Source organism: Schistocerca nitens, chromosome 1 (genome assembly GCF_023898315.1).
Source record: "Schistocerca nitens isolate TAMUIC-IGC-003100 chromosome 1, iqSchNite1.1, whole genome shotgun sequence".
NCBI classification, from domain to species: Eukaryota; Metazoa; Arthropoda; class Insecta; order Orthoptera; family Acrididae; genus Schistocerca; species Schistocerca nitens.
In genome coordinates this window covers 55,700,439-55,714,684 of record NC_064614.1, presented here as the reverse complement: position 1 = coordinate 55,714,684, position 14,246 = coordinate 55,700,439, and the positions used below count along the sequence as shown (strand labels likewise).

The 14,246-nt window shown below is 42.8% G+C and overlaps 1 protein-coding gene across 3 annotated transcripts in view; it reads right to left on the bottom strand.

The window, feature by feature from the left end:
- LOC126241230 (integrator complex subunit 1) overlaps window positions 1-14,246 on the bottom strand; it is a 304,834-nt gene that overhangs the window by 152,608 nt on the left and 137,980 nt on the right. For all 3 annotated transcript variants that reach the window (XM_049947990.1, XM_049947989.1, XM_049947991.1), the window contains exon 14: window positions 2,670-2,822. In XM_049947990.1, coding sequence (XP_049803947.1) covers window positions 2,670-2,822 — 153 coding nt within the window. The remainder of the gene's footprint in view (window positions 1-2,669; window positions 2,823-14,246) is intronic.

The following is a 14,246-nucleotide window of genomic DNA, read 5'->3' as shown; positions in this document are numbered from 1 at the left end:
ATCTCCAGTCGCTGTGCGGTTTGAGGCACCATGTCACGGACTACATGGCCCCTCCTGCCGGAGATTCGAGTCCTCCCGTGTGTGTGTGTGTGTGTGTGTGTGTGTGTGTGTTTGGTCCCTTAGGTATTCACACACATTTGAACATCTCCAGTCTTTTGTTTTGTGTATTTCCAGATGCGTTTGCAACTATTATTTTCTATGGTGTAATCGCAAAAAACTTGTGCTTAATAAAATCTTTGCTGCTGAAAAAGCATACTTCCAACAGAAGAAAATGTAGCAGCCTATTACCACAATATCAATGAGTTGCAACTGGAATTGGCCAACTCATACAAACACCTGGATGAAGTAATTTTTAAGGATATGGAATGGAACTCTAAGAGAGATTGATTATATGTAAATTGAAGGTGGAGGTGGGGAGAAAGGGAAGGGAAGAGAAGGGATTATTGATATCAGCTGCATTGGAACATTATGTGGAATCAGCAGCAATGAGTGAAAAATGTGTACTGGACTGGGATTCAAACCCGGGATCTCCTGCTTACTACGCAGGTGCATTAACCACTGCGCCACCCGGGACACAGTGTCAACACAATTGCGCAGACTATCTCGGCACACCTCAAAGCCAGTTCACAGTCCCACTGAGTACCGCATATCCGCAGTCCTTGTCCATTTCCTCCATGCTCGCTACTCTGAGATTCCGAGAGTAGGTCGGCTGTACTTGTGCATCTGCACTGAAGAAGCTGGATCCACTGCACATCTAAGCGAATTTATTATATGAATACGTGGTGTCTGTTCTTTTGGACGTGCAACCGATCTACAAAGGAAATAGCTTACATTTCACTTGTGCATCCCACCTTATAATATTGCTCAAGTATATGGGAGCAATACCAAATGTGACTAAGATGAGATATTGAACAAATACACAGGAGGACAGCATGAATTGTCATATTCGGTTCATGCACGGGAACGTAACCCACAGATGCTGGAGATACTGAACTGGCAGATGCTTAAAGAGGGACAAACTATCCCAATAAAGTCTACTTACAAAGCTTCAAGAATCAACATTAAATGATGAATCTAGAAATATGCTGCAACACACTTTGTATTGTACCCATAGGGATCACAACGACCAGATTAGACTATTAACAGTATGCACAGAGGTATTTAAGCAATAATTCTTCCTGCTCTCTAAATGTGAATGAGATGGATAGAAGTCCTAATGACTGATACAATGGCAAGTACCCACTGTCATGCACTTCACAGTGGTTTGCAGGGAGTAGATATACATGTAGACCACTGAACACTTTAACTATACAGTAAGTAGTTACCATTTCTCTCATTATTAGTGTTATATCTATGCGGTCACTGAAATTTGCAAGATTTTGTATGTTTGTTTGTGTGTGTGTGTGTGTGTGTGTGTGTGTGTGTGTGTGTGTGTGGTGTGTGTGTGTTTTTCTGGGCTAGGACAGAAGCCCACCATTCCACTTTGCAGCACTGCTGTTACTGTTATGGAAGAAAATCTGCACATTCTAGTGCAGAAATTAGCTGCGATTCATAAAGTAACAATGAGAATTTGAGTCATTGCAGAAGGCATGCTTGGATAGTTAAGCCAACTGTTCATGAAAAGCGTGAAGTCCTAGTTTGAATCCTGGTCCTAGTACAACTTTTAACATGCTACTTTACAAGTATGTAAATACAATTGCAGAGATAACTGGCAAAACTTAATTTTTTTGTATCCACACATATAAAAGTACATTACACGAACTGCCAAAGACTGCTTGGAAAGTAAATTCTCAAATCAGAAATGAAGGCAATATACCGTTCAGACAAAACTAAGCAACAAACCATGGACAGAAGATATGAAACACAAAAAGATGATGAATGTCTAACATTCATTCAAAAATAGATATTTCTTCCATTATAATTTAAATGCAAGATAGATTGTTATTTACCATAAAGAAGACATGTCAAGTGGCAGACAGGCATGATTAAAAGACACACACATGTAGCTTTCAGCCACAGCCTTCGTCAGTAAACACACATTACCTCCAACTCCAGCATATCAGGCGAAATGTTGGGTGTGCGTCTCTCTTTGCTGATGAAGGCCGTGGCTGAAAGCTTCATGTGAGTGCCTTAATTGTGCTTGTCTGCAGCTTGATGTGTCTTCTTTACGGTAAGTAGCAATGTATCTTTTCCTACATTGTTGATAGTCCTACATGGAGTTTCCATTGTTTGATAAATGCTAAATAAAGTTAGGAAACAAATGAGGTTAACTGTGTAAAGCAACAATAGTTCAGAACTGTAACTCACAAAAGAGGAACAAAGTGTCTTACATAGTCTCTAAATCTAACAATGAAGAATGAAATTTTGGAATCTGGTACACGTAATACATATTGCTTTCCGCACCAATTTCACATTCCTGTCATAACCTTGCACAACTACGACGACCTAAAATCCTGAGGTTTTACTCCCCTGAGATTTTACTCCCACTCTTACTTGTGCCCCTTGGCTGTTTCTGTTTCATACTCGTGAATCATCTTTATAGTACAAGATGGGGATGAGCAGTTTCATAAATTCAATTTCATTAAGTTTCACTATTGCATGTTATTGTCATACCTACCCAGTGTATTTAATATGAAGATTGGTTACCCTCTTCCACAACATAAACTTACTTTGTAATGCACATCTCCATGAAAGCACGCAATGTTGGATATTTCTCCCAACCAATGGAGCCAAATCTGGAGGGGTTGTGAGCTGAGAGAATAAGCAGCATTACCCATGCCTTCCAGTACGACAATGTTATCGCCAGCTGTGGTGGTTGATACCTGCAAGAAATCTCATACAATCATTACAAAATGTCAGATTAGTGAGACTAATGTAAATAAACCTACTTTCCACTTATTGTGACCTAAATCAAGCAACATACATAATAGTTATCAACAAAAATAATCAATTTTCAATTTTTAATAATATAGTCTAACTGGTTAGATAGAAATCCACTCGCTGAGCAGCAGCAGCAGGAGAACACAGCTACGAGTGTGGTGGTGGTGGTAGTAGTCAGATTCAGATTTTTTACTGCCGTTGATCACATACAGTAGAACAAGCTTTTCCAATGATACCAAGTTATAGTTGCAATCAAAGCATTAAAATTAATATTCATATTACGTGTACAAGTCAAATGTACTGTATACAGCTATAATCTTAAATATTAATATCAGCATTTTCCGTAGGATAAAACTCTTTTATATCATAACATCAATTTTTTGTAAGCCGGTCATATAATTTAAAATCAAATTTTTTTAAATGGTAAGGATCAAGCAGCAAGAGGGCACTTATTAAAAATTCTGAAGGCATTCACTTTATGGGAGTTTCCTGTTATTGCTATCCTGTACCTAGGGATGTCAATGTTCGCCATATTTCTAGTGTCATGTTTGTGAATTGTTTCCCTAATAACACAATCTTTAATGTTGTTTTGACAGAGTCCAGACTCCTAGATGTGCAGATTCACCACTGTCAGCATCCTAAGCCTGGTAAAGAGGGCAGCAGCACTCTTTAGGACCAGCCTTGAATATTAAAGGGACAATTTTTTTTTGTTACTTTTAAAATGTTATCGATATGAGGACAATGTCCCCATATGAGCAGGCCATACGATATACATGACAAAGAGCATGGAGTATGCCACACGGAGATAATTTTTGCTGAACATATCTCTCAGTTTCCGCCTGAGGTAGCCTGCCCTTATGTAACTCCTGCTCCAACTCCTGAATCCCATGGGTAATTCGTCTATGGATTATACCCTATTTAATCTTTGTAAGGCCACACATTGTAGCCATTGCATCATATATGGGGGGAGAGGGAGAGAGGGAGGGGGGGGGAGGAGAGAGAGGAAGAGAGAGGGAGAGGGAGAGAGAGAGAGAGAGAGTGGGGGGGGGGGGCTCTTAAGAAGTAAGTCATACATTAATACTGCAAGCCAAGTAACTTTTACTAAATGCTGCACTACATTTCAAAGTAACACAGATATATGGCAACATTTTTCAAAATATTCATTAAGTATCTCTACAGAACAGTCAGAATCTGCTATCAATCATTCAGTTTCTTTACGATAGAAATCTGCTACTTGGCCAGAGAGGCATTCAATAACTATTATGTGAACATTCTCATCATTGGAAAATCTCTTCCTTCCTGCTCAGCAATAGGGTGGTCCATTTGTTTCTTGGCCACAGTTTGTCGGTGGCCATTCACACGGACAGACAGCTTGTTGGTTGTCATGCCCACATAGAATGCACCACAGTAATTGCAGCTTAGCTTGTAGATCACATAACTGGTTTCACAGGTATCCCTGCCTTTGATGGGATAGGTGATGTTTGTGACTGGACTGGAGTAGGTGGTGGTGGTGGTGGTGGTGGGAGGATATACAGGGTGTTACAAATCGTACGGCCAAACTTTCAGGAAACATTCCTCACACACAAATAAAGAAAAGATGGTATGTGGACATGTGTCCGGAAACACTTAATTTCCATGTTAGAGCTCATTTTAGTTTCGTCAGTATGTACTGTACTTCCTCGATTCACCACCAGTTGACCCAATTGAAGGAAGGTAATGTTGACTTTGGTGCTTGTGTTGACATGCGACTCATTGCTCTACAGTACTAGCATCAAGCACATCAGTACGTAGCATCAACAGGTTAGTGTTCATCACGAACGTGGTTTTGCAGTCAGTGCAATATTTACAAATGCGGAGTTGGCAGATGCCCATTTGATATATGGATTAGCACAGGGCAATAGCCGTGGCGCGGTACGTTTGCATCGAGACAGATTTCCAGAACGAAGCTGTCCCAACAGGAAAACGTTCGAAGCAATTGATCGGCGTCTTAGGGAGCACGGAACATTCCAGACTATGACTCGCAACTGGGGAAGACCTAGAATGACGAGGACACCTGCAATGGACGAGGCAGTTCTTCGTGCAGTTGATGATAACACTAATGTCAGCGTCAGAAGTTGCTGCTGTACAAGGTAACGTTGACCACGTCACTGTATGGAGAGTGCTACGAGAGAACCAGTTGTTTCCGTACCATGTACAGCGTGTGCAGGCACTATCAGCAGCTGATTGGCCTCCAAGGGTACACTTCTGCGAATGGTTCATCCAACAATGTGTCAATCCTCATTTCAGTGCAAATGTTTTCATTCCAACGTGATCAGATTGTAAATTTTCACAATCAACATGTGTGGGCTGACAAGAATCCGCACGTAATTGTGCAATCACGTCATCAACACAGATTTTCTGTGAACGTTTGGGCAGGCATTGTTGGTGATGTCTTGATTGGGCCCCATGTTCATCCACCTACGCTCAATGGAGCACGTTAGCATGATTTCATACGGGATACTCTACCTGTGCTGCTAGAACATGTGCCTTTACAAGTACGACACAACATGTGGTTCATGCACGATGGAGCTCCTGCACATTTCAGTCGAAGTGTTCGTACGCTTCTCAACGACAGATTCGGTGACCGATGGATTGGTAGAGGCGGACCAATTCCATGGCCTCCACGCTCTCCTGACCTCAACCCTCTTGACTTTCATTTATAGGGGCATTTGAAAGCTCTTGTCTATGCAACCCCGGTACCAAATGTAGAGACTCTTCGTGCTCGTATTGTGGACGGCTGTGATACAATACGCCATTCTCCAGGGCTGCATCAGCGCATCAGGGATTCCAAGGGACGGAGGGTAGATGCATGTATCCTCACTAACGGAGGACATTTTGAACATTTCCTGTAACAAAGTGTTTGAAGTCACGCTGGTACGTTCTGTTACTTTGTGTTTCCATTCCATGATTAATGTGATTTGAAGAGAAGTAATAAAATGAGCTCTAACGTGGAAAGTAAGTGTTTCCGGACACATGTCCACATAACATATTTTCTTTCTTTGTGTGTGAGGATTGTTTCCTGAAAGTTTGGCCGTGCCTTTTTGTAACACCCTGTATAGGACAGGTCTTGCATCTAGGTCTATTACAGGGGTACGAGCCATGAGGTAAGGGGTTGGGAGCAGGGGTTGTGTAGGGATGAACAAGTATATTGTGTAGGTTTGGTGGACAGCGGAATACCACAGTTGGAGGGATTGGAAGGATAGTGGGCAGGACATTTATCATTTCAGGGCTCAACGAGAGGTAGTCGAAACCGTGGAAGAGCATTGATTCAGTTGCTCCAGTCCTGTGTGATACTGAGTCATAAGGGGAATGCTCCTCTACAGCTGAACAGTGGGACTTTGGGAGACAGAAGGAATTGGAGAGAGAAGGCATAGGAACCTGATTTTTGTGCAAGGTTGGGAGGGTAATTACTGTCTGTGAATGCCTCAGTGAGACCCTCAGTACATTTCAAGAGGGACCACTCTTCACTACAGATGCAATGGCCCCACGTGGCTATGCTGTATGGAAGAAACATCTTGTTATGAAATAGGTGGCAGCTGTCGAAATGGAGGTATTGCGGATGGTTGGTAGCTTTTATATGGATGGACGTAGTAATGTAGCTACCTTGGAGATGGAGGTTAACATTCAGGAAGGTAGCTTTTGTGTTGAGCAGTATGAAGAAAAGTGTATGGGGGGGATGTTGAGGTTCTCGAGAAATGTGGATTGGGTGTGCACTAGGTCTATTACAGGGGTATGGGCCACGAGGTAAGGGGTTGGGAGCAGGGGTTGTGTAGGGATGAACAAGTATACTGTGAAGTTCCACCATCCACCCACAGAGGAGAATTCCCCTCACGACTCATTACCACCCAAGACTGGAGCAACTGAATCACATTCTCTGCTGGGGTTTCGAGTACTTCTCGTTGTACCCTGAAATTATAAATGTCAAATCAAGTATCATTCTCACCTGTCCCTCAAAGTTAATCCGCCACTCACTGAGCCTACACACCTCATCTGACTCTACACAACACCTGCTCCCAACCCGTTGCTTCATGGCACATATCCCTGCAATACACCTAGATGCAAGAACTGTCCCACATATCCTCCCACCACCACCTACTCCAGTCCGAACACAAGCATCAACTATCCTATCGAAGGGAGGGCTACCTGTGAAACCAGTCGTGATCTACAAGCTAAGCCACAGTCACTGTGCTGATTCTACGTGGGCGTGACAACTAACAAGTGGTCTGTCCACATGAATGCCCACTGACAAACTGTGGTCAAGAAACAGCTGGACCATCCAGTTAATGAGCTCACTGCCCAACACAATGTTCTTAATTTCAGTGACTGTTTCACATTCTGTGCTATATGGATCCTTCCCACTAACACCAGTTTTTCTGGATCACACAGGTGGGAACTCTCCCTGTAATATATCCTATGTTCCTGTAACCTTGCTGGTTTCAACCTTCATTAGTCACTGTCCTTACCCATCTAGCTTCCAATCCAGGGTTACACAGCCCTCTATTCCAGCAACGCACCCACACGCTTTTCCTTCATCCCATAACCCAGTGCTGTTTCCCTTTGTTACCATTTTATAATGCGTCACTAGCATTACAATACTTAGTGTCCATCCTCCTTTCTCTTCTTTCCTGTGTTTCACTTGCCACCATACAAACAGCACTGCACGTCCTAACGAGCCACATTGTATCAACCGTCTCACCCACACACAACATATGCCTACAAGACTGTGCTGATAGTTGGTGCAGCATCTCATGTCCCACATTACTCCCACTGATATCATTAGTAGTAGACCTTCACACTGGTCATTCTTCCTGCGTCATTCTCTTATATTTTCGCATGTTTCTTCCCGTACCTTCCTGTGCCACACAAACTTGTCTCTTATCCTACCAACCCCTCCCCGAGCCCTGTTCCTTCTCCTCTCTATTCCAGTTCACATCTACTAAGTTCACGTAATCTAGTCACACCTGCTGTCCCCTTCTTCACACTTACCCACCAAATCACCTGCAATCCACATTACAATCTTTTTGTTGATTTTGTCTTTGATCTCATCGTGTCTTCACACCTATTGCACTCTGCTTTTGGCTTTCACTATCAGCCTACTCCCTCACATTTCATCTTGCTTCATCAGTTCACAAACGTCACATTGGATAATGTTGTGGAAGATGCACAATATTTTAATGCGACACAACTGCTCATCGTTCAGGTGCCTACTGATTTGTTGCAGCAGTCGCTTGCCTATTTACATACCAACTCACTAGAAAAGTGCAGGTGTAAAGGGGTGGGGCTGTAAAATCATCGTTGATGAATCATAGTGCACAGCAACGGCCAGTGCCTCCTTCCACAGAAACAGGCAACAGTCTTTGCATGCCCAACACAGAAAAAGAGTAGCGACAAATTGCGGTCAAGCGCGCGTGCTGGCAGAGTTTGGTGCCCAGTTTAAGTGTGCGGATTCCGATTCTCTGTCTGTGTTGATTCAGATTTGTTTGTCTGTGACCAACGATGCCTCAGTACCACCATTACTAGTTCCCATGCCTTTCTGAGTTGAAATCCCAAGTCTCTATTACCACTTTGCCATCCACATGTCTCGTACAAATTTATTCGCTTGGCGCCGGCAGCACTAACTCGGATTACTTGGCTTGTTGCCGGCCATTCTTGACATTATTGGGAGATTATAAATTGTTAAGTGTTACTAATCTCATCATTAGTTCTCATAAGTTTTCAACCCTGTTCACCTACTTTCATGAAATTTCGAAGATTTTGGAAAAATAATCAATTACGAATTGCACTTTGGAAAGCCGGTCGGCATTATCTGGCTTAGTGTTACTGTTGGAAAAATGTAAAAATGACAATATTTGTCTGAATTGGTTGTGGGACGTCGTTTTGCAAACTATCGGTGTGTCTATCAATGGATTCATTGACCAATAATCATTGATCCTTGCTTCTTCTTCTTCTTTTTTTTTTTCTCTCTCCTACAGTTCCCATAGGGATAGCAAGCCCAAACCATTTTCTATGTTCAGATCCCATAACATTGACAAATGTGGCATTTGTTTTATCCAGTTTTCTTCTATTGCAATTTTGACTGTAGTACTTGTTCGTTTTGTTGCTAATATATTCAAATAGATCATTCCCAATATATAATTCTACGATATCTTCAACACGCTGTGTATCTTTGGGAAATATGTTTGGACCCGGAGATCCTTCAAATTTATTAATGGTCCTCGGTAAATCAAAGTATGAGCACTGTGCACTGTCTTCTTTGTCTGATTCATCCGAATCAGTTGGCAACCGTAGCATTCGCCAAATTCTTCTTGGATGTATTTCGCTACTTTCCGACGATTCTGCTTCACCTTCATTTTTCTTTATATCCAATATCTTCTTCCAAATCGGCCAAGTCATCCGGAACATCACACAAGATGTCCTCGCATTCATCGTAAATAATCGTATCATCTCTTTCCTCTGCCATGATGAAAAGGGACAAGTACTTATAAAAAGAAAAAAATTGTTGATGTGTGTAACCTTTTGTTACCTAAACAAAACACCTACAGAATGCAAAGGATACTAAAGTGCTGTCGCTGGCCTCCATGTTATACTATGCTCACAACACCACTGTGGTGTCACCGGCCACTGAGTGATACCATGCACATGACACCACTGTGGTGTCGCTGGCCGTTGATCGCTATTTCGTGTACAACAACACTGTGGTGTCGCCGGATGGCAAAGTGTTAATCAGGTTGTCAGTTATGTGTATTTCAACTGCTTCTTTAATTGTGGAGTACCAGTACCTTGAAGCAGATGAAAGGATCTTTGTCTCTCCATAACTGATGCTGTGTCCTGTGTCAAGACAGTGCTCAGCCACAGCAGGCTTATCTAGCTGACCCAATTTTGTGTGACATCTATGTTCATAGCATCTATCCTTAACAGGGCAATACATCTGCATTACGGATCTTTTTATCAGAGTACCTGTTCAGTACAGACACAAACCGATGACGACTAAGCTCTGCTGATAAGCTCCCTGCATCTGAGACAACTTTAGCACTATGAACAAGAGTCCATAATACGCCAGTGCATTGAGATGGGTGATATCACCTTGTAATTCATAGATATAAGTCAGTGTAAACTGGTTTGTGAAAAACACTGTGACCCAAGAAACTGTCTTCTTTTCTGCAGATTAAGAGATCTAAGAATGGATGTCTCTATTTTTCTCCACTTCCACGGTCAGGCATGTGAATAACACGGCCCATTTCTATGGCAGGGGGAACTGCTTGTCACTGTGCTCTACGATTCATCTACGATGATTTTACAGTCCCATCTCTTGGCACCTGTACTTTTCTAGTGAGTCAGCGTATATATTGGCAGTAACACATCAGTAGATGCCTGAAGGTGGCAAGCAGCTGTCTCACTGAAATACTGTGTAGCTTCCACATTGTTATCTGTTGTGACACCCGTGAACCAATGAAGCAATTATTACGTCGGTAAAGTCTCAAACAGCACATATTTCATTTCATTTCCCCATACTTCAATCATTTCATCCTTTTTCTGATTTTTCCCATGTGTTTGGGTGTATTTTTGTGAAGTTTTCCATACATATTTCTACATTACTTACATATTTTTACGTGTTTTTATCCTCCACTGTGGATCCTTGCTCCTTTGATCTGCATCAATACAGGAAAGTTTCCTTATCCCGAGTCAGAACACAGTCCTACATACTGTTCCTCCATTGTTGCTTGGCTCATGGAATCCCCAGAAATGGCCTTACCATCAAATTATCTGTCTCCAGCTGCCACCCCTCCTTCCACAGTGACCTCCATCTGTTCAGATTCCGCCAATACTTAATCTTCCTGCCATATCAATTAGTCCCAAAACATCTTTCAATACCTCCTCTCCATCGGTGAATTTCTACTGCTATACAAACCCAAATTACACACAAACTATTGCCCTCCAGGAACTAGAGCAACTTTTAAAAAGCCACCTCGAAGAACTCTCCTCTCTGTTCACTTCCTGCTCCCGCCTTGGTATAAAACTGTCCATCATGTCCACAACATCCTCCAAACCTGTCCACATCCCCTCACAGCTGACAAACCCAACATTGCAGACCTACTACAATTAGCCCATCCTCAAAAACTCCGTCCCACCACTATACAGAATCTGGAACAAAAACAGACACAAAATACATGAACCTTTCCTCCAAAAGCCTTAGCCCTACAGCCTTAGCCCCCATAGAAGTATCTATCCTTTCCAAAGGCATCACCTTTTGTCCCACTCCCAAATTCAATTGTGCAGGACTATTAATGGCCTTTTCTGCTTCTCCCAGTCACTACAGTGGAAACACTTTTTCGCCACCAACCCGACCAGCCAGACTCAACCAAAAACCAGTATTGAACCTTGCCTAACTCAGTTCACTCCTCTATCCAACAGTGATACACCCCCACTGCCTCCAAACCATCCTACTGTTAACTTTCCAGAGTTTCTTATCCTCGAACCTTGCCTCACCATCATTCCCCAAATCCCTCAACATGCAAACAAACCTTACATCTGCAGAAAGAACCGCATTCCACCATTTAAAAACTGACCCCAACCTTATAGTCCTATTTGCTGACAAAGGATCCAACACTTTTGTTTTGAACTGCAAGGATTGACTGGCAGGACTACACTACCTATCAGATTCATCTGCCTACAAACCTTGTCACAGTGACCCCATTCCAGAAATCGAGCAGGATCTCCAGTCTCTCTTCAAATTCTTAGGCCCATCCCAGAACCTCTCCCTGGAGTCCATCCGTCTCCTCACCCATATCACTCCCTGCACTCCACCTTCTACATGCTTCCTAAAATCCATAAACCTAGCCACCCACGATGCCATATTGTGGCCAATTACTGTGCCCCCACAGAGAATCTCTGCTCTCCTACACCAACACCCTCAGTCTATTACCCTCCTATATAAAAGGTACTAACCATTTCCTCCATCGACTCTCCACAGCCCCTGTTCCTTTACAACACAGTCCCTGCTCAGCCCTTCACACTAACATCCCTAATGCCCATGACCTTACCACCGTTGAACACAATTTTTCACAATGCCCGATGAATTCCAAACTTACCAGCTCCTTCCTAGTTGCCATAACCAACTATATCCTCCACCCCAATTACTTCACTTTTGAAGGTACCACCTACAAACAAATCCGGGGTATGGCTATGGGCACCGACACGGCACCATCCTACTTTCCAACCTGTTCATGGGCCATCTAGAGGAATCCTTCCTAAACACTCAGTAATCCAAACCCCTCACCTAGTTCAGATACACTGATGACATCTTCGTCATCTGGATCGAGGGTGAAGATACCCTATTCACATTCCTCCACAACCTCAGCGCCTTCTCCCCCATACGCTTCACCCGGTCCTACTCAACCCAAAAAGTCACTTTCCTCAATGTTTACATCCACCTGAAAAGATGGCTACATCAGTACCCCATCCATATCAAACATAACAACAGCCAGCAATACCTCCACTTATATGGCTGCCACCCAATCCACACAAAGAAGAGCAGTGCCACTCTAAATATACAAGTGGTCTTACTGAGGCCTTCACAGACCATATTTACCCTCCCAACTTTGTATAAAAACAGATCTCCAGTGCCTCATCTCTCCAGTCACCCACCACCTCCTAAAGTCCACCTTCCAGCCACAGAAGAGCGCTCCCCTCATGAATCAGTACCACCCATGACTACAGCAACCGAATCACATTCTCTGTCAGTGTTTCAACTACCTCTCATTGTGGCCTCAAATTAGGAATGTCCGACCCACGGTCCTTCCCATCCATCTCACGTTCATAATCCGCTGCCACCAAACCTGTACAATATCCTCGTCCATCCCTACACAACACCTGCTCCCAACCCCTTGACTCACAGCTCGTATCCTTGTAATGCCCCTAGATGCAAAACCTGTGTCATACATCATCCCACCACCGCCTACTCGAGTCCAGTCACGAGCATCACCTATCCCATTAAGGGCAGGTCTACATGCGAAACCAACCATGTTATCTACAAGCTAAGCTGCAATCACATGGGCGTGACAACCTACATGCTCTCTGTCCATATGAATGGTCATTGACAAACTGTGGTCAACAAACAGCTGGTCCACCCAGTTGCTGAGCACACTACCCAAAGCAACATGCTTAATTTCAATTACTGCTTCACAGCCTGAGCTATTGGATAGTTTCCACCAACGCCAGCTTTTCTGAATTGTGGATGTGGGAACTCTTTCTGCAATAAATCCTATGTTCCCGTAACCCTGCTGGCTTCAACCTTCATTAGTCACTGTCCTTATCCATCTAGCTTAAATTCCAGCACTACACAGTCCTCTAATTCCACCAACACACCCTCAGTCTTTTTACTTTTCTCCTTTTATGTTACCCTCCCTCCCCTGTGCCTTTGTCTAACCTCCTGACTGCACTTGGTTGCCCTATCCTCTCCCCACCTCATCTCTGTATGCTCTCATTAACAGCACTTTAAATATCATATGTCAACCCTACCCTGCTATACTTCCCACTCTGCCCCAGCCTCCTCCTTACCCTCGTGACCCAGTTTCTTCTCACATCACATGCTGCTGCTCATAGTCTGGCCCAGCAGCCAGAGACTGTGGTCATGTAAATGAGTGAGTTGCATTTGTGTGTGTGTGTGGGGGGGGGGGGGTCTATTTCCAATGAATACCTTGTTGGCGCAAAGCTTACTTTCTGACAGTCTTTTTGCTGCACACCTCTGCGATGCAGCGTCTTTGCTAGATAGAAAGATAATCTAAATATTTTGAAAGAAGTACCTCGAGTCAGCTGCAACTCAGGAATCTACCGGGACTGGACAAAGATTTGAAAAGTGCTTGTGCAAAACTAGTGCCAGAACCTCAGGTGTTTGTCTATAAAAATAGGTACCCATATATGTATTGTATTGTATTGTATTGTAAATAAATATTATAATCTGGATCTCTGGCTGAAAGATGTTGTTTGCAATTCAAGATGTCATTTTAGTTCTGCTTGCTGCAATAAATAAAGTATAAAAGAAGTAAATCTTCGCAGTATGTAAACACTTAACATCTAGATTCAGTTATTGTTTATTAAAAAAATTTTTTTTGATAATTTATTACATATTAGTAATGGTTAAAAACTATTAAAACACATCTACTTCAGGCCAAGCCAATTTCCAGACACACATGCAGCTGTGATTATTTTCATGTCTTAACTTAAATTTAACTAAATATATATCCCTAATTTCACCATGTTATTTCACTGTATTTTCTTACTTTTCCTGTGCCCGTTTCACACTTCATGAAACACCTAGGCATTTTGTG